Below are 26,900 nucleotides of genomic sequence, written 5' to 3' on the forward strand. Positions count from 1 at the left end.
TTTTTGTATATGTGTGAGGCATGAGCAAAGGTTCATTTGTTGGAAATGTTCCCAGCACCATCTACTGAAAAGAATACCCTGTGTCTATTGATTTGCCTTTGCATCTTTGTTGAAAATAATTGGTGAAATATATGTGGATCTATTTCTAGGTTTCAACTACGTTTTCTCTCATTTATGTGTCTATCCTTTTATTAATATTACAGTCTTAAACATTGTAGCTTTAAAATCAGATAGTGTATGTCCTCTGACATTATTCTTTTTAAAAAAAAATTCTTTTGTCTATTTGTATTCCTTTGCCTGCAGTTATCACACAGCATGAGATCACTGAAAGGACTCATGAGACTTCACAGGGAATACTCATGTAAGGCAGTAGTAAATGTAAGTAATCCAGGAGGAGAAGGAAAATCTAGACAGTCATAGAGAGGACTGAGACCTCTAGATACAGCCTCAAGGTTTATCTTCTCAGGTCCATAGGTATACTTATTTTTGGATTGTAATCCACCAAGATATGTGTAAGGTATCTTGGTTTTAAGATACACAGGTACAAGTTTACTGAGGGGTCTCTTTTACTCCACTGGTCATGTAGCTAAAACAAGTGTTAAACCAGTTGAACCAGATGTACACCATCAATCTATACATTTTCACTGAACAATGTAGAGAAGCCAGCACAGGATGCCTCCAGTGGAGTTTCAGCATTTAAAACAATACACCATAAAACACTAGTACGTTTCATCCTTATCATGGTTGAGAATCAATACTAGCAGTCTAGGCGTTATCCCTAGAGACAAGCACATAGCTAACCCAGAACAGCTGCCAGTTAACCCTATTGCCTTTCCATGGGAATTGAAAACCAGCTTTTCAACTAAAAATTAATCCTGGCATTGTATTGACTTTTATATATCAATTTATGGGATAATTGACATCTTAACAATATTGAAACTACTTATCCAATAAATACAATATAACTATTTGCTTATTTAGGTCTTTAACTTCTTAAGTTGGTGTTTTTGGAGATTTCAGTGTATAATTTGATATGCTGAAAATCATTATCAGTAATATATCTAAGTATAAATTTCATATTTTGGGGGGCTATTGTAAGTGGTACTTTAAAGTTTTTTGTTTTTTTTTTTCTTTTGATGAGGAAGATTGGCCCTTGAACTGACATCTGTTGCCAATCCTCCTCTTTTTTCACTTGAGGAAGATTGTCGTTGAGCTAACATCTGTGCCAATCTTCCTCTACTTTGTATGGGGGATGCTGCCACAGCATGGCTTGATGAGTGGTATGCAGGTCTGTGCCCGGGATCTGAACTAGCAAACCCTGGGCTGCCGAAGCAGAGTGTGCAAACTTAACCACTATGCTACCAGGCTGGCTCCTTTAAAATGTTTTTTAAATTTCTAATTGTATGTTGCTAAACTGTAGAAAAAAATAATTTTTGCATATTAAATTCCATTATTCTGGTAGCTTTTTTGTTGATTGGGATTTTCTATGCAGACAACCTTGTCATCTGAGAATACAAGTAGTTTTATTTCTTCCTTTCTTATCTGTGAAAAGTTAGATAGATATAGTTATAGACATAGACAGAAATATACATGTAAACATAGATACAGGGTTTTTTTTTATTTTTCTTACTGCACTAGAAAGGACTTTTAATACAAAGTTAAACATGAATGGTGGAAGTAGACATTTGAGAACTGTTCTTGATCTTACTAGGAAACATTTACTTTTTTATTTAAGTGTGCTGTTAACCAGAGATTTTTGGTTAATGCTCTTTATCATATTGGGGAAGTTTCATTTTTTATTATAGTGATCTGCTGAGAGTTTTTATTTACTAATTAATTTGTTTATTAATATTGAGGAATAATTGACATATAACATTATATTAGTTTAAGGTGTACACAATAATGAATCAACATTTGTATATATTGCAAAATGATCACCACAATAAGTGTAGTTAATATTTGTCACCATACATAGTTAACAAAATTATTTTCTTTTGATGAGAGCTTTTGAAATTTACTCTCTTAGCAATTTTCAATTATGCAATATAGTATTATTAACTATAGTCACCATGCTGTGCACTACATCTCCATGACTAATTTATTTATAGCTGGAAGTTTGTATCTTTTGGTCCCCTTCACCTGTTTCACCTACCCCAACCCCCGCCTCAGGCAGCTGCCAATCAGTTCTCTGTACCTATGAGCTTGGTTTCTGTTTTGTTTTGGTTTTTGATTCCACATATAAACGAGATCATACAGTATTTGTCTTTCTCTGTCTGACTTATTTCACTTAGCATAAGGCCCGAAAGGTCCATCCATGTTGTCGCAAATTGCAAGATTTCATTCTTTTCTCATGGATGAATAATAATCCCTGGTATATACGTACTACATCTTCTTTATTCACTCATCTGTTGATGGACACAGGTTGTTTCTATATCTAGACTATTGTAAACAATGCTGCAATGAACATGAGGCTGCACATAACTTTTTGAGTTAGTGTTTTCTTTTACTTCAGGTAAATACCCAGAAGTAGAGTTGCTGGGTCATATGGAAGTCCTATTTTTAATTTTTTAAGGAAACTCCGTACTGTTTTCCATGCACCAATTTACATTCCCACCAACAGTGCACGAGGGTTCCCTTTTCTCCACATCCTTGACAGCACTTGTTTTTTCTCATTTTTTTTGACAACAGCCATTCCAACGGATGTGAGGTGATATCTCATTGTGGTTTTATTTTATTTCATTTTATTTTATTTTTTTGATGAGGAAAATTCACCCTGAGCTAACACCCATTGCCAGTCTTCTTTTTTTTTTTGCTTGAGGAAGATTAGCTCTGAGTTTACATCTGTGCCAGTCTTCCTATATTTTGTATGCCGGATGCTTCCACAGCGTGGCTGATGAGTGGACTAGGTCCACGCCCAGGATCTGAACCGGCGAACCAAGACTGCTGAAGCAGAGTGCCCAGAACTCTAACCACTTGGCCTTGAGGCCGGCCCTCATTGTGGTTTTGATTTGCATTTCCCTGATGCTTAGTGATGTTCAGCATCTTTTCATGTACCTGTTGGCCATTTTTTATCAGATTGTTTGTGAGTTACACGAGTTCTTTACGTATTTTGGATATTAACCCCTTGTCAGATATATGATTTGCAAATATTTTTCCCATTCAATAGTTTGCCTTTTCATTTTGTTGATAGTTTTTTTTTGCTGTGTGGAAGCTTTTTAGTTTGATTATTTTTGATTTTGTTGCTTTTGCTGGTGTCAAATCCAAAAAGTCTTCACCGGGCCCCATGTCAAGGAGGCTACCACTTAAGTTTTCTCCTAGGAGTTTAATCGTTTGAGGTCTTTTGTTCAAGTCTTTAATCCATTTTGAGTTAATTTTTGTGTATGGTGTAAAATAGTCGCCCAGTTTTATTCTTTTGCAAGTTGCTGTCCAGTTTTCCCAACATCATTTGTTGGAAAGACTGTCTTTTTCCCATTGTATATTTTTGACTCCTTTGCCATAAATTAACTGACCATATATGTATGGGTTTATTTCTAGACTCTCTTTTCTGCTCCATTGGTCCATGTATGTTTTTCTGCTAATCCCACACATTTTGATTACTATTGCTTTGTAAAATAGCTTGAAATCAGGGAATGCTATGCCTCCAGCTTTGTTCTGCTTTCTCAGGATTGCTCTGGCTATTTAGGGTACTTACTATATGCTAGACATTGTTTTAGGCATAGCAAGAAAAACAGAAAATAAAAAAAAATAGTAAAGATATCCCTGCCCTATGCAGCTTGCATTCTAATTAAGAAAATATTACTATCTTTACTACATTCTGTGTCCCACAGTAGACAAGGCCTCTTAACATTTGGACTGCTAGTTTTATCTAAATCTTAAATCTTTTGGCATAATAGTTCTCTCTTCTTTAATTTTAAAAAAAGGTAATAGATTATTAGTTTCATGTTTTAATCATGTCCTTTCAAAGGGTGATTTAATTTTCTTTTTACTTTCATATTTAGTTTTCTCCTCATTCCTTCTCGTCCGCCTTCACCATTGCTAAGTTTCTTCCTTCCTAACTTGACCTTTCTTTGGCCTTGCTGAAAATGTAGGCCACCTCTTCTAATAGCTGCATCACTTCACCTCACTTTCCTTCCTAATTTTTGCATGACAGCTTCTGTCCCTGCTGTTCCGCCAGCCTCTAGAAAGTTCTGTTTGGCTAACAGAAAACTGCACCACTCAGATCCCCCTTCAAGAAAGGTACTGCTACCCAAGGGAGGAGTGTGGCTAGCTGACAGCCTCAAATTCTTAGCTACTTTAAGGTCTATCTCAGCTTTTGAGCCAAGTATATGACCTTTTGGCAGTGCTTAGTTCAGTTACTGAGCAAGCCAGCGTTATGAAGGCCTAAGCTTCGTCTCCTTTAATGAACAATTGTTGCTCTGGTGCTGCCTTGCTCTGGAGCACCCTTTCTGGGTTGGCAGAAACTTTGTTAGGTCTTTATTATGGTCCTTGGCTCTCTTTATGCAATTCTGCTTCCCTCTTTCTTTCACAGATGTTACTTCCTAAAAAACTTCTTGCTCTCTAACTCTTCATCAGCATCTGCTTCCTGGAGAACACAACGCGGTTGCTCATTGTGGATTCATTACCACCAATACAATAATCACTTTCTCAGTTCTCATGCTAGTTGATCTTTGAGTAGCATTTGAAGTTGTTGACTAATATTCCACTTCGAAATTCTATTGTATTTTATCTTTAGTCACCATAATATCACTGTCTTCTAATTCCTTACTGATCTTAATTTTTATTAGTTTCATTTCGTATCTGAATTCTTTTCTCTTAATCCCCGAATCACCTGTTGTATTGCCCACAATTCTACTTTGGATCTTTGTTTCCTTTCTATATGTTTCTCTTAGATGATCTCATTCACTCTTTTTCCTTCAGTTCCCTTTTTATGTGTTCACAAACCTATATATTTCAACTCAAACTCTGGTGCGCAAAACTCATATTTCCAACCACTCATCCGTTACCGATCCCTGTTGTTCCCCAAGCACCTCCAGTTCAGCATATCTTTCACTGATCTCGTTATTTCCCACTCCCTAGATAAATCTGCTTCTCCTAGAATCGGTGTCCCCATCATTACAGTTGCTTAGTCATCTTAACAATTTCATCAACCTCCATATCAATTTATTCAAACTTATCTTTATTCCTAAGTGTCCCTCTGATATCTTTCCTACTTTTATTTTTCTTCTCATTATCTAATCCTGAAGATGTAGACATTTTTGGCCTAAACTGTGGAAAATTCCCCTCAATGAACTTATTGCTTCCAGTCTTCATTATCTCAATCCCACCACTCCCAGACTGTTACAAGTTACCATTCTAACACGGAAATTCATCATTCCTTTGCACCAAAATTTTTGAATGATTTAAAATTATTTAAGAATAAAGTCCTAAAATGCACTAACATCCATAGAAGTCATTCACTGATCCAAATATGGCTCAGATCTCAAATGTCACATCCACTCCTTAGCTTCATTTGATATCTGAAGAGAAAATAAAATTATCTTAGCTGTATCTTAGAAAGCTTTGAATATCCCTCTAACAAAGTTTTTTGTTTCTAGCTGTGGCATCTTTTTTACACGTCAAGTTTTCTGTTAGTTTCTAACGTAGTTGGAAACAGGGATGGTGTAATACATATTTTATCTGCCTAGTTCCCAGCTTGTAGTAAGCATGTAAAAATTAACTGTTGAATTAAATACAAATAATCTGAATGCCTGCAAGTCATGCCCATTAAAAAATGAGGGTCAAGACCAATCATGCAAATACCATAATAAATGTAAATAATAAATACATAATTCCACTTTTAGTTACTTGACTGAATAACAGAGATTTTTAGTAGAACCATGAACAATCTTTTAACAATTATCATGCCTTCAGTGACGTAAATTAAATTTCAAAAATTTGATCAAGTTGTAGACAATCCAGAAGGCACTTTACATTAAGAGTGACATAATAAATCCTAATATATTAAATTCTATCAATTTTCATATAATTTGGCAAAAAAAATAAAAAATACTGTTTATAGTATTTTATATACAGTATATAGAAATATTCAAATAAATTAAATTAATATGGTATACAACACATCATAATAAAACCAAATAAGCTATAAATACCTTAGTGAAATATGCAGAATTGGCTATTTTGAAGTTAAATTTCCTCTGTTAATTGTCATGTGTTACTCGTACAAATATTTTCTTTTTTTTTCAATTTTACTTATTTATTTTTAGTTGCAGTAACATTGGGTTATAACACTATATAGCTTTTGGGTGTACATCATAATATATTTTGAATTCTGTGTCGCTTACATCATGTTCACCACCCGAAAACTAATTATAGTCCATCCCCTCACATGTGAGCCTAATCACCCCTTTTGCCCTCCCCCCTTCCCTCATGGTAACCACCAATTCATTCTCCGTTGCTATGTGTTTGTTTGTCACTGTTTTTATCTTCTACTCATAAGTGAGATCATATTGTATTTGACTTTCTCCCTCTGACTTATTTCACTCATCATAATACCCTCAAGGTCCACCCATGTTGTCACAAATAGCTGGATTTCATCATTTCTTATGGCTGAGTAGTAGTGCATTGTGTATAAATACCACATCTTCTTTATCCATTCGTCCCTTGATGGGCACTTAGGTTGCTTCCAAGTCTTGGCTATGGTGTATAATGCCGCAATGAACACAGGGGTGCAAGTATCTTTATGCCCTTGTGTTTTCAAGTTCTTTGGATAAATACCCAGCAGAGGGATAGCTGGATCATATGGTAGATGTATTCTTAATTTTCTGAGGATACTCCATACTGCTTTCCATAGTGGCTGCACCTGTTTGCACTCCCACCAGCAGTATACAGGAGTTCCCTTCTCTCCACATCCTCTCCAACATTTGTTGTTTCCTGTCTTGTTAATTATAGCCATTCTGACTGGAGTGAGGTGATACCTCATTGTAGTTTTGATTTGCATTTCCCTGATAGCTAATGATGTTGAGCATCTTTTCATATGCCTGTTGGCCATCCATATATCTTCTTTGGAGAAATCTCTGTTCAGATCTTTTGTCATTTTTTAATTGGGTTGTTGTTTTTTTTGTTGTTGAGCTTTATGAGTTCTTTGTATATTTTGGATATTAACCCCTTATTTGATATATGGTTTGCAAATAACTGTTAGGTCAAATATTTTCTTGATAAATATGCACTGAAGTGATTTAGGAAAAGCATGAAAAAAAGAATTTTTTTCAAAATAGTCTAGCTTTATCCATTTTTCTGTTTCCCTTTACAAGTTGAGAAAAAATCATTATTTGATTTTGTGTATAAATAGAGCATGTAATGAATGCAAGCACAAGTATTCAGTGGACGGACAACTTAAGAATTGTCTGGTAAAAAATTCTTGCAAAGCTGAAATTATGCCAGTCACCAACCTGCATATTAAGCCATAAAATGAAAGTTCCTTCCAGGTTAATTCCATTGCCTTTCCATGTGTGAACTCTATGTTGAGGGGGGAAGATTTTATTTGGTCTCCTTAGCCACAGATTTTTCTAAGAAGTCAAATTATACACGATGGAATATACAAACAATGGGAAAATAAAGGGGTTTTTACAGGCTCACTTCATAGTTGTGATTTTTTTTTTTGACCTGATACTCAGACTGTTAATCCATACTAAGGGATTAAAACACATACATACATACACTTCATGTTTAGGTTTTTATTTAATTTCCTTAATCAAAGAGTTTTCTAAGAAACTTAACTACAATAGAATTGCTTTAGATTTTTTTTCTTTTTTACATTATCTACGAGTGTGCATCTATGTGTATTTGTGTATGTGTATATGTATATTTGACCTGAAACTTAAAAGAGAAATTCGGCAGTAGATATGGATAAAACAGGCAACTGTCTGCTGCTAAACATACTGTGACTTTCCGTTTTTTTCTTTCGCTACAGTAATTCAGCCATTGTACTGGAAAGCTGTCAGGTGCACTATTAACACTGCCAGGAACTTCACCAACAAGTGGTCTGTTTCCAGAGGAGAAAGGGTTCTTTATAACCCTTATGTTACCCAGGATATGTTTAGAAAGTCAAATTTTTGGAGAATAAAGCCCACGTGGCCAGAAGCGCAGGCTCCAGTGTGCTTCCCGTGTGCAGAGGGCCGTGATTGGGCGCCCCTGGGGCTGCAACCGGGCGTCCAGTCCGCAGAGGTGGGCCCCCGGCCCCCCACCCCCACCGCCCTTTCCCTCCAGCCGCCTCCCCAGCGCGCGAACAGCCAACCGCTATCGCTGCGGCCAGGCTGGCAGGCCACACAATGCTGTCTCTCTTCCTGATCCTCTCAGGCCTGGGCCGCTTGACCACCGCGGTTCATGGTAAGTGAAGGACCCTGATGCTAGGAGGACCGCCTGTCTCAGAGCCCCTTTGAGTGGCGGGCGTCGCCCTCCTTACTCCGAAACCCCAGGCCAGGCTGGGGAGAGCCCAGTGTCCTGTCAGAGCCCGCCTAGTTTCAGGGTCCTGCCGGGCCTGGTGTTTGGAGGGTTCAGAGCAGGACTGGGACAGCTGTCCCTCACTTACCTGACCCTGCGCTTGCAGGACAGGGCACCCATCTCCTGGGGAGGTGGGAAAGGAGAGAGCCTGGATAGGGTCCTGAGGCCAGCCTTCTTCACCCACTCAGGGCTGAGGTCAACAAGCCCCATGGTGTCTCTGGAGGGTCTTGGGGTAATACTGCCACCTCTAGAGGAGGCTCTTCCTGGAATCCTACAAAGTATGATTTTGTGGTGTGTGTGTGTGTGTGTGTTGGGGCTTGAAAGTTCCAAGAGTGATGTGATATGAGAGGACAAGTGAGGACCAAGGATGCTGCCATGCACTGAGGATGCTCACGCATGTTTTCCTTACTGCAGATTCTGAAACACCACTTATACAAATTACCGTGCCACGGAAGATTGGGACAAACAGCAGTGATGACGCTGTTTCAGGAAACCATGTAATTAAGAAATCACTTTTTTTTAAATGAGTGTTTTATTATTATTAGACTACATGACCCAAAGCCATTCGTGCCTAGTCCTCTTTGAAATTTTGTGTTCTAATTACTGTGTTAAAGAACTGTTTTGTCTGAACGACAGCAAGTGTTTTGAATTTTTTTAATATCTCAAGTAACATATGAACATTATGAAACTATTTTAAAATGCAGACTCAAGAAAAAACGCCCCAAACTCCTATCACAGAAAATAACTTATACAGTCTACTGGACTTTTTTCTAGAAAATATGTACCTTTAAATATCTGTTCTATGTAAGTAAGGTCATACTAATATTTATCTTGTAATAGGATTTTCAAATAACACTATATATAAAGACTATCTTCTTGCCTATATTTACATATATATGCATATGTAAATCTTTGTAAAAATGGAAGTGATGTTATTTTTAGCCTGATTAAAATAATAACACATGTACATTGTAAAATTAAATCCAGATAGCACAGAGAGTTGTTAGGAAAGTGTTTGTCCATCCACATCATTTTTAAAAGGTAGTAAATTTGAACTAAATGAAATTTTAGAGACGTGCATACACACACTTTTTTTAATGATAATATATGAGTTATAATTGGCCTTTTCATTTATTTATAAAGTTAGAACTTACATTTATAATAAGAAATATAGCTCCCATTATTTTTCATAACTGCGTGATATCTCATTATATGGGTATAGCATCATATAGTTTATCAACTTTTCCACATGCAGATAGTTTCATAAGCCTTCTTGGATGGTCATCTCAATAAGCTCAACAGGCAAGCCATTTTAAAAATTTTTGGTAAATATTGCAAAATGTCTACCAGAAAAGTTGCATTGATTTTGACTCCCATAACCAAGAGTAATGATTCATATCTTCTTGAGGCCTCTCCACACTTGGTCCAGTCTTCTCTTCTCACTCTTGTGAGCGTGGTAATGAATGATTCACTTTCAACAGGTAGTTTTTGATTGTCTTAACAAGATATGGCTTTATATAGACTATTTGAATCATTTTTTTTCTTGTTAATTTCTTAGTGATTTTGACTTCTCCTTTTATATGAATTAGCAGTTTGGGTTAGGAAACTTTGTTTTCAAGAAGGAAGAAGTGGGGGCTGGCCAGTGGCTCAGCAGTTAAGTGCACACGTTCCGCTTCTCAGTGGCCCGGGTTCGCCAGCCGGATCCCGGGTGCGGACATGGCACCACTTGGCACACCATGCTGTGGCAGGCGTCCCACGTATAAAGTAGAGGAAGATGGGCACGGATGTTAGCTCAGGGCCAGGCTTCCTCAGCAAAAAGAGGAGGACTGGCAGGAGTTAGCTCAGGGCTAGTCTTCCTCCAAAAAAAGAAAAGGAGAAGTGTTGATGTAAAGACCCACAGGGATCTGATAGGAATCCAAGGATTGGAACCGCAGAAGCAAGGTCTGAAAGGAATGCTGAATTGCCAACTGAAAAACTATTAGACACTAAGGCAGCTTGTATAGACTGAGTGGTCTGTCTGACTGTCTCACTTTATGGCACCTAAAAAATCCAGTGATTGTGTGTTCATGAAAACTATTATAGCAAAAACATAAATATCTAGAGAGGTTAAAATGTTTAGGAGAGTATAACATATATTGAGAAAATGCTAACCAACAGGAAACGTTAGTATCCATGATAATGGATAATGAAAAAGACCCCAGCATTTAGTACACATATACATACACACACATACATTATGAGGGATAAGCATCATTACTTAATAAAATATTCAGTTCACTAGGAACATGTAACAATTCTAAATTTGTATGAATTTAGTAAGATGCCCTCAGCACATATAAAAACTGATGGCATTAGGGGGAGAAATTTTCAGATCCATTTTCATAGATCTTAAAATGGTTTTCTCAAATGTTGGTTGAAAAATCATTTCATATGAAAAGTATTCATAAACATAAAGACATTTTGAACAAGAAAAATAAGTATTTTATTCAATGCATATATAGAGAAGTGAACCCAACCAAGTGAATGTCTTGTTTTCCGCTTTCTGCTGTTTGTTAGGATTCACTAGACTCCTCAAAGAATCCCACATGAGGCTTTTATTTAATGACAGAGCACGTGGTGCCGCAAGAGAAAGAGAATTCAGGCAAATATGTATCAGGAATCCAAGAAACATCCACAGCGACCTCCCCGTGAACCCAGTCTCTGTGCTCCTGGAACATGCTGAGGCTCTAGCATGAAATAACAAGACCTATGGGAGGAATTTTGGCTTTGGGAGAACTCCTTAAAAAGCTTTCAGTGACCCTTTAAGTAGCCACACCAACCTCATCAAAGCAGTTAGGGAACACTAAAGAAGCTAACCTTGGCCGGGGCGGCGCGGTGTGGGGGGGAGGGGGCAGGCAGCGGGGAGTTTGAACCCTAAACAGTACATTACGTTGTAACTCTCACTGTTCTTGCCTTAGCTAAGTGTCAGAAACATTCAGATTTGTAGGCATCCCCAGAAATAAAGATAGAGCTTTTCCAGTCAAGCTGTAATTCAGCTCTGTCTCACAGTAAATAATGCACATTATTCTCAAGAATATACAGAACATTCAACAAATTTGACCACGGCAGAGGAAAGAAAATTAAAAATCAAATACTAATAGTACAAAATTCATTATGTGGTAACAAATCAGGTAAGTTAAAACCTAAAGAAAAGACTGAAAAATGTATTTGGATATTTAAAAATACACTTCCACATGATTCATGGGTTGAAGAAGAAACCATAAATCATAATAAATGTTGGACAAGAATGAGGAAATTACAAACTAAAATTTGAGTCATGCGCTGAAGATGGTATAGGGTCATAATTAATAACTACAGATACTTAAGCAAAAAAAATTCTGAAAATTAAAGTCAGAAAAATAATTATAATCTTAAAATTTTTAAAGGTATTACTTAAATTTAGAAGTAGAATTAATGAAAGAGAAAATTAAGCTAAAGTAGCCTGGGTTCACATCAAAAGTGGATTTTGGAAAATATAAAACAGGTATTTTGGTGAGATAAACTAAGGAAAATGAAAAGGAGAAGAAAAGTATATAATATTAGAAATGAGAAATATACAAAGGAGTAAATAAAAATATGAAAAAGTGTATGCTTATAAATTGTAATTTAAACAAAATAAATTCATAAAAGTATAAAAAACCTGACATAAGATGAAATAAACAGCATTGATACTCCTACCATGTTAAGAAAGTGAAACATTATTTAAATCCTATGCCCCTCCTTCCAATTAAAATCTATACTGATTCTTAAAAACATGTGTAATTATATCAAAAATCACAAATCTGAAAATTATTTTGCGTGTCTAAACGCTTGTGTACCCTCGTTCAATCGGATCCCTCAGAAAGTCCCCTTGTGCCTTTTTCAGACATAACCAGCAACTTCACTATTTTGTTTTGAACTTCACATGAAAGGGATCATCAGGTAGTACTCTTTTTTGTGCCTGGCTTCTTTCATTCAACATGCTATTTTTGAGATTCATCCACATAGATTCATGTATGAATTAGTTCATAAATTTTATAGTCGTGTAATATACTAGAATTATTAACCTGTTAGTGGACATTGTCTCCAGTTTGTAAACATTATGAATAAATCTGCTATAAAGAAACAAGTATCTTGTTGATATTGCTTTCATGTGGGTATTTCAAGTAGTGAAATACTGCTTTATAGAGTAGGTGCACATTTAATTTACAGAAATCTAGTAAATAGTTTCCTAAAATAGTTTCCTATTTTATTTGTCCACTGTCCACTATTTTCTTCATGTCCACCAGCAGTGAATGGGAATTTCACTTGTTCCATAGCCTCACTAACACGTGGCATTCTCAATCCTTTGTTGTTTACAATTTTGTTACTGTGATTCCTTTTTCTCTATCATTTTTTTGAGGAAGATTTAGCCCTGAGCTAACATCCGGCGCCAATCCTCCTCATTTTGCTGAGGGAGATTGGCCCTGAGCTAACATCTGTGCCCATCTTTCTCTACTTTTTATATGTGGGACACTTGCCACAGCATGGCTTGACAAGCAGTGTGTAGGTCTGCACCCAGGATCTGAACCAGCAAACCCAGGGTCACCAAAGCGGAACATGTGAACTTAACTGCTGTGCCTCTGAATCGGTCCCTTTATCCTTTTTGGTTTATTTGGCATCCCATGGTGAATATTGATGATGAGTGACTTGTATAATGTTGATGGGCCAATTGGATATGAAGTGCAAATATTCTTTAGGAATTGTCTTTTAACCTTCTTAATAGTGTCTTTAGATGAACAACAGTTTTTAATTTTGATGGTGTCCAATTAATAAAATATTTATTTATGGCTATTCTATCTTTTTTCTTTTATAATTACCTTTTTTTTTCTTCTGGGAAAGATTTACCCTGAACTAGCATCTGTTGCCAATCTTCCTCTCTCTTTTTCTTTCCCTTCCCCAAAGCCCCAATACATAGTTGTATATTCTAGTTGTAAGTCCTTCTAGTTCTTCTATGTGAGCCACCACCACAGCATGGCTACTGACACAAGTAGTGTGGTTCTGTGCCTGGGAACCCAACCCGGGCTGCCGAAGAGGAGTACACCAAATGTTAACCACTAGGCCGTCAGGGCTGGCTCTATTCTTTTTATCTTTTATTTAAGAATTATTTGCTGACACAAGGTCATGGAAATATTCTCTTATATTTTCTTCCAGAAAATTCATAGTTTTAGTTTTGGTATTTATGTCTGTGATCATTTCTGAATGTTTTTATGATATGAGGTAGGGGTCAAGGGTCAATATGTATTAAGTCCATTTATTTGAAATGCCATCCTTTTCCCATTAGTTTAAATGGGAGCCTCCATTGAAAAAAAATTACTTTTTGTGGATTTATTATAGACTCAGTTCTTTCCAGGTGATATAATTGTTTTTCATAAATGGCACACTATCTTAATTACTATAGCTTTATAGTAAGTCTTGAAATTTAGTGCTTAAAGTCTCTCCTTTTTGCTTTTCTTCAGTATTATCTTGTCTATTATAGGTCATTTGACATTATATATAAAATTGAACATTATCTTGCTAAATGTTACAGATAAGCTATTGGATAACATTCAATCTACAAATCAACTTTGACTGGAATGAAATCTTAACAATGTTGAGATATCCAATTCATTAAATTGGTATATCTGTACCATTTATTTATGTCTTATTTAATTTTTCTCTGCCATATTTTGTAGTTTTTATGTGTAGGCCCTACATATCTTTTTATGTTTTCTGGTGCTCTTGTAAATGGTATTTATAAAGTTTATTGTTCCAATTGTGTATCTCTCATTTTATAGAAATACAATATATTTTTCTGCATTTAACTATACATATCAATTTTGCAAATAATAAATCACTAGGATTAATAATAGTTTTCTGCTATTTCCTTTGGCTTTTCTAGGTATTGCATTCATATCATTTGCAGACAAGGACAGTTTTCTTTTTTCCAATCTTTTTGCTTTTTTTTGGTATGATCTAGGAATCCCATATGATGTTGAATGGCAGGTAATAGTTCATCTAGTTTATTCATGCTTTTTGTTTGTTTATTTTGTTTTTACTGTAGGAAGAAACTTTCAATGTTTCAAAAATAAGTATGATGTTGGCTGTACGTTTCATAAATGACCTTTATTAGTCTGTGAAAGTTTTTTTTAATTTTAGATGTATATATAGCTATATAAATATATATCTTCAGATCTGTCTAGCTAGCTGCAGAAATATATATGTATGTTTGTCTGTGTGTGTATGTATATATACATTTCCTGTCAGTGCAGTGAATCAGCCTTTCATTCTTGAGATAAAGCCCATTTTGTCATAATATGTTTTGTATTTGTTGGATTTACTTTGCTAATATTTTGTTTAGGGTTTTGAAATTATGATCATGAGAAGTGTTTTACTTCCTTCGAATATAGTTGTCTTGTTGCAATATCTGAATTATGCTGCCTCATAAAATTAGTTGGAAAGTGTTCTAACTTTCTATATTTTACAAATTTCTGTAAAGTTAGTATTTTTTCTTTATTCAAATGTTTAGTACAATTCTCCATTGCAACCCTTTGGACCTAGAGATTCCTGTATTAGAAGATTTTCAATTACAAATTCAGATTCTTGATATAATTGGATTTAAACATATCAAATTTTTACTATCTCTGTTTGAACCTTGTTTCTGTTACTTTTTTTTGTTCTTTCTGTGTTTTCTTTTTCATTAATCCAATCTATCTTGTAAATTGTATTTTAACTATTTTTCAATTAAAGAGCTTGTTTCCTATTAGTAGGAGTGGAGAATGGTGTTTAGAATCCAATCACTGTATGCTAGGTGTGCTAATCCCTACTGGAGTGTCACTGCTTATGTAGTGGTCACATGCCCAAGCCAGAAAATATGTGTGTGTACACACACAGACACAGATGTAGGGTGTGTGAGCACACATATGTGCATGTGTCTAAATATATGCATATTTATATCAAAACCATAGGTTTATATTGATATATCCAAATGCAATCCAAAGCTACAGGAAAAGAAAAAAAATGGGGAAAGAATAGATAGGATGTGCCAAGACAAACAGCAAGAGAATAGGCTTATATTCTAATGAATTTCACTAAAAGTAATCCGTGTAACTTTGCAAGTAAAGTCAGAGATTGTCAGATTGGGTGGGAAAATTGACTGCTATCTACAAGAAATATCCTTTAAATGAAGGACATGCATGGATTAAAATGAAAGAATGGAAAACTGTATTTCATTAAAATCCAAATCAAAAGGAAGCTAGAATGGATAAATTGATATCTGACAAAGTATATTGTAGAACAAGGATATTACCAGGAGAAGTAGTGGCATCTTGTAATGATAGATAGCTTAATTTATCAAGAAAGCATAATAATCCTAAAACTGCATCCAATAAGAGTGCATGGAACAACATGAATCAAAAACTTATAGAAGTGAAGAAAGTAGACAAATCACAATTATAATTAGAGATTTAAAAAATCCTTTCTCAGTAAATGATAAAAAATTCAAACAGATAATCAACAGGGATATAGAAGGCTTAAAATACTAATAGTCCCCTTGACTTTAATTTGCACATGTAGAACACGGAAAGTGGATATTGAATTTTTATCAAATTCCTTTTCTGTAATTATTGATGTGGTTTGTTATAAGTTTACTGTCTTGATATTTGTTTTTCCTCCCCTAATAAGCTTCTTTTGACTCAGGAAGAAATATAATCTCTGGTTATAGATTATACTTATAATCGTGAAGTTCATAATTGAAGTTGCCCACAAAATCCTGCTAGTCAAATGGTTTTACGGTTTTAGACAATATTCAAGGAAAGATGATAAATATCTTTTTCAGAGAATGGAACATATTAACTAATCCCTTAGATCATTTAATATCATTTTAAGAGATTAATGTAACTTTAACACATAGAGGACAAAGAAGCTTGCGAAAGGAAAATTATAGGTTCTTTCACTTACAAAAATATTTTGAAAAGTGAAAATAGCAAATAATTTTAGAACATTATGACCAAATAGGTTTTACCTCTGTGGAAGGATGTCGTAATACTAGAAAAATTCATTAAATTAACTCACCACAGTGACATATTAAAAGAAATCAACAAATGCATCCAGAAAGCATTTTAGAAAATTACTTGCACATTCACGCACACGTACTCACCAGATGCACCATAGTACCTCACTTTAGAAGAGAGCAGCCTCAGTGTGATTTAAACAGAGCCAAGCAACAACGGCAGCACTAACAAAAGCAGACTATAACAAATGTCATACTTAATGCTCTAAACGTTACAGCATTCCACCTTTGGGGCAGAGTACGATAGGGGTGCCTATTTTCATTTTTTCAGTAATTTGCAATATAAAAAAATCAGGAAAAAGAAATGTAAAAAAAGTGAGTTTAAAAGGTGAGACACAGACCAGCTCTTACATAGATCAGCTTTCTGCCTGGAATTCTGGGTATATGGTGATGCCATTACCCAATATCCAGAATATAGAAGGCAAATTACCCAGATTTATTTTCAATCAATAGAATAAAGGAGGAATACCAAAAGATGTAGTTCTTAAATTAGTTTAATTTCCATATAGTTTGCATATATACAAAGGTGGTTGCAGAACCTATTGTGAAATAAATAAGATTTGGAAGGCATCTTTATACTAGTAAATCCCTGAAAATTGCAGTTTACTTTTATCCTTCAGAATCCATCTCTAAATTTTATATTAGTGAAAACCTCTCAAAAAAACTTACTTATTACATAAAAATGAATCAAATCTTAAAATAAAAAAGTGAAAACATCAAAAGTAAGCTTGTGCAACTATACCAATATCAGAGTAGAATTTAAAGTAAGAAGCACTTCTAGAGAAAAAAGGTACCTTTTTATTGATAAAGTGATCAGTTTATCCTGAAAATATCACCATACTAAATATGTCTGCACTCAACAAAGCTCCAAAATATGTAAAGAAAAAAAACTACAGATTAAAAGGAGAAAGAAACAATGTCACGATAATTTTGGGAGATGCCAACACAACTTTTTCAACAGCTGTAAGGTACAGAAGACTGAAAACTAGAACGTTTAAAATGACTTACACAGAAAACTGCGCCTACTGACAAAATTCACATTCTCTGCAAATGTGGGACACTCACCGGAATTAACTATATGGTAGACAATAATGAACGCGTATGTTTTATGGTGGTGTCACAGATTGGGTTCTTTGAGATGCAGTCTCTGAGAAGATTCTTGTGAAGGAAGTTTATTATGGTATGCCCTTATGATGAGACCCTGTTGAAGGGCAGGGAAGGAAGCAGAAATGGGGAGAAGGAAGCTCAATTGAGGCTCAACAAAATGTGAAGCAGCCATGCCCCGTCGGAATATCTGGAGCTGGAATGAGGGGGCTTCTCATTGAACGTGGGCTTTTCCAGAAAGTTGTGACTTAATGTGAGCTGACCTTCTTTAGCTGAGACAATTCCTAAAGGGGACGGGGAGGTGAAGGCTGTCTGTAGGTAGAACTTCCGACAGCTTGGGCATACTTCCTTTAATCTTAAAAGGGGACTTGTGCTGTATTATTTAAGTTTCAATTTATTTGTGCTAGAAACTGCAAAGTAGAAAAATATAATACATAAAATTAGAGTTTCTTCAGAGATCACTCAGCATTTCTAAATGTAACCATTTTTAAATATAACTTGATTATGATAATAAATGCTAATGGCTAATGCTCTTGGTTTTGAAATTGATTTAGACAACTTGATTTTATTTAAATTTGACTATCAGTGATTCTGTCATATATTCCAAGATGGAGGAATGTTGCAATATACTTATATATGTCTATATAATTTTGAGACATGCATGATACAATCTATTTATACAAAAGAGTACATACATTTTAAAAATTACGGCTTTTGATTTTTAAGAATTGGAATTTCTAATAATTACTTTCTCTCTGAATACTTTGCTTCAGGTCGCTTATGCCATCAAAATTGATGGGAAAATATACACTTTCCATCTTAAGAAACAGTAAGTTGCCACTCTTCTTTTCATGCAGTTGTTTTTAGTTTCTTAATTTTTACAGTCACTTCCTTAAAGTAAGCCTAAACAAGAGCATGAATATTATGTTTAATTATCTTGTTATATCTACTTTGTGATTCATGTGAGACTAGAATTTCAAGTCTTCATCTTGATATTTTAAATCTACTATTCGAACCAAATTCTAATTCAGTGATGTAAATGTTAATGTATACCTGATAAATGAAAATTATTCTATGTAACTCCTTAAAATATAACCATGATTGCAACAATTAGGGGAATAATTTTATTTGTCCATGTTTTGTTTTGTTTGTCTTCATGTCATTTTACATATGATTTTAAACATTTTACTTGATATTGCACTATAAGTTTTTCTCATTTTGCCATAATATATATTTTTAATTTCTCAACTTTTCTAGTTTTTACTTTCACACTCTGAGGAAACCAATATTAATAACCTTGTGTATATCTTTCCACAAGTTTCTATTCTAAATTTCACCTTTCCCTTAAATAAAACATATAGAAACCTACCAAAAAAATTTGTTTTTACACTAATGGAAATAGTATTTTGCAACTGGAAGGTCTTATTTATTAATGGTGTTCATTTTTTGCTCTATGTATATATTATAACTTATTCTTTAATAGATAACATTTACTAGTAAGTAATATTGATAGGTATTGAGGTTATATCCAGGTATTGTCACTATAGAGTCCTGAAATAAACATCCTTGTATGTATATTCTTACATAGTAGGTATTTTATTTTGTAGGCTTGATATCAAGAAATAGATACATCTGGATCAAGATGTATGAATAATAATAATAGTGATGATAATAATAATAACAAAAACTACTAAAGTAATTGACATTTATGTGCACATAGCATTTTCCAGGCATATTTCTAAGCAATTTGCATGTAGTAACCGATTTAATTTTCACAATAACCTCTAAGATAGGCATTCTTTATTACTTCTATTTTATAGTATGTTAAGATTTGGGGCAATATTGCCAGTTATTTTCTGAAAAGACAGTAGCAATTAAGGTTTCCAAAATCATGCATGATGTGTTAAAATATTATATTTCATCTTAATATCAGTTGACGCTTCCTTAAATAATTTCTCTAAACATTTATCAGCTATTTGAATTTTCCTGTATGAGGCTTTCCCGTTATTATTTATTATTACTGTTTTAATATACTTTCATTTTTAGAGCAGTTTTAGATTCACAGCAAAATTGAGTGGAAGGTACAGTGATTTTGCATATGCTTCCTTCCTCCACACATGCACAGCCTCCCACATTATCAACATCCCCCACCAGTTTGATATGTTTGTTATAATTGATGATCCTTCCTTGACACATCATTATTACCCAAAGTCCCTAGCTTATATTAGCCCAATATTTTTATATGGGTTTTTTTGTTTTGAATGATTAAAAATAGAAAAGAAAATTTCTGAGAATAATATAAACAATTAGATTCTTACCACGGATGATATACGTATAAGCATTTTGCCTACATATTTTTTTTAAAGCATACATGGCAAGTAATAGTTATTATTTCCATGCCCAGACCTATTCAATTCTCTCACTCATATGATTAGCACCCAGTGCTAATCATAATTATGATATTCACCCATATTATTTTTCATATTTTATCTTCATTCATCCATATACTTAGAGATCAATAAAAATCATGTTTTGAATATTACTTTAACTAGATATAAATGACACAATACTGTATATTGCTTTATACTATTTATCTTAATATGGTGCACCACAAAAGTGACCCCAATCCTTTACCTGTCCCTGTTTCTTCACTCTTTACCATATAACTTTGAGTTCCTATCATCAAGAGGTGGCTTGTATACATATCTTCCAACCTCCCCACTCCCCAGCCCTTGGATCTGAGTTTATCTATGAAAGGCCAACTTCATGGGTGGGTGGTTCCACAGGACCCCATAGTTAGAAGGGCCCTATACTTGGTTTAATGTTCTGCTATACTGTCCTGGGATGATTAATACTTTTGAACAAGAGGCCTCACATTTTCATTTTACCTTGGGTCTCACAGATTATGTAGCTATATGACCTCTTTGGCTATATGACTTAGTGTGGCCAAAGAGATGCTAGCTGACTTGGCTGAAAGAGAGGCTTGAAAAAGCTCTCGTGCTTTTCTGCTTTCCATCTTATTTGTCTGCCGTTCCCATGAGAATATGCTTGGGCTAGCTGGATGGAAGATAGAGATAGGTGGAGCACAGCCAGGTGCCCTAATCACCCCTAGATCAGCCACCATTCAGCTGAATCCCAAACCATTGGGCAAGCCTGGCCTGGCAGAGCCGAACTACCATGGCTACTCAAGCAAGACCTAGGAGTATGAGCAATAGATACTTATCACTTTATTATATGTGGTTGTGGTTTTGTGATTGTTTCTTGTGAAACGTTTTGTGTAATATTATATTTTGAAATTCATTCATACTGATGTGTGCAAAATGAGTTTTCTTTTAAATGCGTATTTGCCATCAAATGAATATATTTCATTTATTATTTATCCACCCGTATTTACAGCAAGAAAAGCTGTATTGTGGATCTCCTTGCCATGACTTTGTGGGCACCAGTGAAATTGATGGGCTATAAATAAGAAAATTCTCAAGTGTGCTATATACTGCCAATTTGTTTCTTCAAAGGGTTTATACCAATTTTCACTCACATCAGCAATTCAAGGTGTTTCTGTTCTCTACATTCTCAACAAAATAAGTGTCTTTACTCACTTATTTTTGTTAATTAATGGATGAAAGGAATTCTCAGTGCCTTAAGACAACAATGAATGTTCTTCACAAGTTTGCTGCAGGCTCAGCTACACACTGCCTTCATTCCAGAACCTAGGGAAAGCCACGGCCCCTCTCCAGAACATGCCTTTCTTGTAGCAGAAGGAGAAAAGAAATTGTAGAAGCACATAATTGTAGAAGCCTTTTTTTACAAGTTGGATGCTAGTGTTTTGCTCAAATTTCAAAAGCTAAAAATAAAATCTGAGGAGAGGCAATTCAATTAGAATGGTCAGTAAACATTTGAAAAGATATTACATGTTATTAATAACCAGTGAAATCTATATTAATATACAATAAAATGGCATTTCCTATCCTTTGTTAAGGGGATTTATTGTTATAAAAATTAAATTTCCGCGTAATCGTTATATTCATATTTTCTTTTATAGGTTCTCAGATTCCTGTCTGGTTCTTTCAGATCCTGAATTTATTTCATAATATTCCCACAGTATTTTTTAAAATTATTTTTACATTTAAGATATAAATTCAATGCTTTCAATTTCTTTACTTAACAACTATATTGCATTTTCCAAGTTTTATCGCTGCTTCCTTTTTATTCTTTTAATTGCAATTTTATGCTGACTCAGGTGTTTTTTAGTTAGAACACTTTCAGATTATTTTCTTCAGGTAGGCTATGCAGACAGCAAGCTTTCTGAAACTGTGCACATCTGCAAATGTCCTTTTTATTTTTATAAGTGAATAACATCTAGGCAATGTGTATAATTTGTGAGTCATTTCCTTTACTATAAATTTTTATAATTTGATATAGTACATCTTAAGTGAATTTTCCAGTATGTTTTATGTGCATGCGTGAATGTGTGTGTGTGTGTGTGTGTGTGTGTGTGTGGTGTATTAATCATCCCTGATAGATCAAAAGTCCCTTAACTGTTCATTTTAGTATTGAATTCCTACACATTATTTTTCTATGGAAAATCTATAGATTCATCCTGGGTCTTATGGTCATGCCCTCTATATTATAGTTTTTTTGTATAACTATTTCCAAATCTTTATTTTTGCTATGTGTTTTACCATTATTTGTTCTCTTTTTTGGCTAGGCCTCTAATTCTGTTCTCAGTAAGCAATTTCTCTTCGGCACATTTACTGAATTGTTTAATTTTAGCTGTCATGTGTCCTTTTAGCTGTCAGAGTGTCCTTTTGCTCTTGAAATGATCTCCTTGTGGCAGCTTATTGACTTTTCTTAAAATTATGATTGTTTTCTTCAATCAATGCTACTTCATTAGGATCTAACTTTCAAGTTTTGCCTTCTTTATTTTGTTGTTCATTTTTCCTACATTGGATGTTGTTTTTCTTTGAATGATCATTTGTATTTTTATTACTTCACTGATTAAGCCAGACTTTTTGCTTCATGTAGAAGCAAATAGTAAACTTTTGAGGGCCCTGGGCAAATAAACTTGCAAACTAAAGTTTTATCCTTTTTCTTATGCTTGCCAGATATCTTTTAGGTGTTTTACTTCTAGTTTCCTTTTCCTTGGAACTGCTTCAGGATTCTTATTTCCACCATCTCCATTTACATGCTCACAGTTATTAAAAGGTGTCTCTGCCCTTGTGCCAGAATTCATGTTCCAGGCACTTGCACCTAAACCAACCCAGGCCATTCAGATAAATAGCAGTTTTTCTCTGGGAAGCTCTCTAGTTTTATTTGCATTGAGGAATAGGGAAAGTTGTCAAGAATGAGAGGAAAGAAAGCAGGTATGAAAAAAGAAGTGCATTCATACCGCAAAGATATTACAGGTTCAGTTCCAGACCATTGCAATAAAGCAAATATTCAATAAAGAGACTCACACAAATTTTTTGATTTCCCAGAGCATATAAAAGTTATGTTTACACTATATTGTATTCTATAAAGTATGCAGTAACATTATATCTAAAAAAAGTGTGTACCTTAATTAAAAAATACTTCATGCTAAAAAGTGCTAGCCATCATCTCAGCCTTCAGTGAGTCATAATATTTTTGCTGGTGGAAGGTCCTTCCTTGGTGTTGATGGCTGTTGAGTGATCAGTGATGATTGCTGCACGTTGGGGTGGCTTTGGAAATTTCTTAAAATAAGGCAACAATTGAAGTTTGGCTCATCAATTGATGCTTCCTTTCATGAATGATTTCTCTGTAGCCTGTGATGCTGTTTGATAGCATTTTACCCACGGTAGAACGTCTGTAAAAACTGGAGTCAATCCTCTCAAACCCTGCCACTGCTTTATCAACTAAGTTTATGTTATGTTCTAAATCCTTTGTTGTCATTTCAACAGTCTTCACAGCATGGTCACCCGGAGTAGATTCCATCTCAAGAAACCACTTTCTTTGTTCATCCATAAGAAGCAACTCCTCATCAGTTAGTTTTGTCAAGAGATAGCAGTAATTCAGACATGTTTTCAGGCTCCACTTCTAATTCTAGTTCTCTTGCCATTTTCACCACCTCTGCAGTTCCTCCCTCCCCTGAAAACTTGACCTCCTCAAAGTCATCATGAGGACTGGAATCAACTTCTTCCAAACTCCTGTTATTGCTGATATTTTGACCTTTTCCCCTGAATCATGAATGTTCTTAATGGCATCTAGAACAGTGGATCCATTTTGGAAGATTTTCAATTTACTTGCCCATATCTATCAAAGGAATTTATGACAGCTATAGCCTTATGAAATGTATTACTTAAATAGTAAGACTTAAAATTTAAAATTACTCCTTGATCCATGGGCTACAGAATTGATGTTGTGTTATCAGGCATGAGAACAACACTTATTTTGTTGCACATCTCCATCAGAGCTATTGGGTGACCAGGTGCATTATCAATAAGCAGTCATATTTTGAAAAGATTTTTTTTTGAGCAGTAAGTCTCTACAGTGGGCTTAAAATATTCAGTAAACTATATTGTGAACAGATGTGCTGTCATCCAGGCTTTGCTGTTCCATTTACAGAGCACAGGCAGAGTAGATTTAGCATAATTCTTAAGGGCCCCAGGATTTTCAGAATGGGAAATGAGCACTGGCTTCGTCTTAAAGTGACCAGCTGTGTTAGCCCCTAACAAGAGAGTCAACCTGTCCTTTGAAACTTTGAAACCAGACATTCACTTCTCCCCTCCAGCTGTGAAAGTCCTAGATGGCATCTTCTTCCAACATAAGGCTTTTGTGTACATTGAAAATCTATTGTTCAACGTAGCCACCTTCGTTGTTTTAGCTAGATCTTCTGGATAACTTGCTGCAGCTTCTACATTAACACTTGCTGCTTCACCTTGCTTTTTTATGTTATGGAGACACCTTCTTTCCTTAAACCTCATGAACCAACCTCTGCTAGCTTCAAACTTTTCCTCGCCTCTCTCAGCCTTCACGGAATTGAAGAGAGTTAGGGCCTGGCTCTGGATTAGACTTTGGCTTAAGGGAGTGTTGTGGCTGGTTTGATCTTCTATCCAGACCACTAAAGCTTCCTCTGTATCAGCAATAAGGCTGTTTGCCGTCTTATCATTTGCGTGTTCACTGGAGCAGCACTTTTAATTTCCTTCAAGAACTTTTCCTTTGCATTCACAATTTGGCTGTTTGACACAAGAGGCCTAGCTTTTGGCCTATCTTGGCCTTTGATATGCCTTCCTCACTAAGCTGAATCGTTTCTAGCTTTTGATTTAAAGTGAGAGGCATGCGACTTTACCTTTCACTTCAACCCTTAGAGGCCATTATAGGGTTATTAATTGGCCTCATTTCAATATTGTTGTGTCTCAGCCCCCAGGAGAGAGAGGGGGAGAGATGAGGGAATGGCTGGTCAGTGGAGCAGTCAGAACACACACAAGATTTATCAATTAAGTTCACTGTCTTATATGGGTGCAGTTTGTAGCATCACAAAATAATTACAAGAATGACATCAAAGATCACTGATTGCTGATCACCATAACAAATATAATACTAATGAAAAAGTTTGGAATATTGAGAGAATTACCAAAATGTGACACAGAGACACGAAGTGAGCAGATGCTGTTGGAAAAAATGGTGCTGATAGACTTGCTCAGTGCAGGGTTGCCACAAACCTTCAATATGCAAAGAACGCAATATCTGCAAAGTTCAGTAAAGTGAAGCACAATAAAACGAGGTATGCCTATAGTGGTGAAAGAAAGCACTCTGAATACGCTAGTTTCTTTTTGACTCTGGCCTTGAAATGCCTCTTGGTGTTTGGAATTTGAGAAATCCCAGTCTCCCTACAATAAATAACGGTTTAGATTGTTCCGTAATAATCGCTGTCTTCCTTGTAAGAAGTTTTATACTTCTGTACCATGTTTATATCACGTTTGTCTACAGAAATCATTTAGCTTATGAAATTTGAGCAAAACACTAATATCCCACTTCTAAACAGAGGCTTTAAGAACTATTATGTACTTTTACAGTTTCTTTTCTCCTTCTGCTACAAGAAAGGTATGTTCTGGAGAGGGGCCATGGCTTTCTCTAGGTTCTAGAATGAAGGCAGTGTGTAGCTGAGCCTGCAGCAAACTTGTGAAGAACATTTATTGTTGTCTTAAGACAGAAAGAATTTGACAGTTCTTTTTACCACAGCATAACTTTATGAAAATGAAGGAAATAAAGCTTATGTTTTTTGGTTTTATCAATCCCTAGCCACCTGTTAGCAAATTCTAACTAACATATCTATGCTGTGAAATTTATTGGTGGTTGAATCTAAAAGAAAACTTTGTTGTGGCAGTCAGGAAGCCCTGGTTTTTATTGTATGTAAGTCCATACTGGTATCTGGTTATACTGTTTTTTATTTTTTATATATACAATATGCTGTCAGAAAGCAAGCTAGGTCATGGTGAAATTGGTCTGTTTAATTTCTGGATATTTGAGCTTGTAAAATAGAAAGTAAACTTTGTTTAATTTCATGATTCTGAAAGTTATTTTTATTGATGATATTATTACATGAAGTGTCATTACTTTGGTTGAATTAGGTCATTTCTAGACCCTCATTTCCTGGTGTATTCATACAACAAATCAGGAACATTGTATCCAGATTCTTCATTTATAAAGGTAACATTTATTTTATGCTGTGTATATTTGCATTCTTTATGTGGTTAAGGTGCCATTGGTGGGAGGAGATAGAATGCTTCATATCCCACAGAACTGTTGGGCAAACAGATCACAAACCTAAAAATAATGTGCCAGTTACTATGAAAACATATTGAATAGAATAACTACTTTTACAATTTGAAACTCAAGAATCACTTATTGAAAGAGGTAATTTAAAATATCTGAAAGTATTAGTAGGAAGGAATTAACTGAAATAAAATTATAGGGCCTGACAGATGAAAAATCCAGAAGTTTGTTGGACAGTTTACTGAGAAGAAAAAAATGATGCAAGTGGTTGGTCTGATTCTATTGCTGTACTGCTTTGTTGCTGTGGGGCTTTCTTATCATTCATGTGCTCACTGGAGTAGCAATGTTAATTCCATTCAAGAACTTTTCCTTTATATTCACAACTTGGCTAATTGTTTGGTGCAAAAGGCCGAGCTTTTGACATCACCTCAGCTTTCGACACGCAATTGAGAGAGAA

General features: G+C 35.1%; 1 protein-coding gene across 1 annotated transcript in view; it reads left to right on the plus strand.

Annotated features, from left to right (window-relative positions):
- Window positions 1-8,182: 8,182 nt before the first annotated feature.
- The window catches only part of LOC103554298 (A disintegrin and metallopeptidase domain 3-like), a 98,034-nt gene continuing 79,316 nt past the window's right edge, over window positions 8,183-26,900 (plus strand). Inside the window, exons 1-4 of the mRNA XM_070598807.1 lie at window positions 8,183-8,385; window positions 8,914-8,996; window positions 18,484-18,539; window positions 26,299-26,377. Of these exons, the coding sequence (XP_070454908.1) occupies window positions 8,328-8,385; window positions 8,914-8,996; window positions 18,484-18,539; window positions 26,299-26,377 (276 nt within the window). The 5' untranslated portion in view covers window positions 8,183-8,327. The remainder of the gene's footprint in view (window positions 8,386-8,913; window positions 8,997-18,483; window positions 18,540-26,298; window positions 26,378-26,900) is intronic.

The sequence above is a fragment of the Equus przewalskii genome, chromosome 28 (assembly GCF_037783145.1).
Source record: "Equus przewalskii isolate Varuska chromosome 28, EquPr2, whole genome shotgun sequence".
Lineage (NCBI taxonomy): Eukaryota > Metazoa > Chordata > Mammalia > Perissodactyla > Equidae > Equus > Equus przewalskii.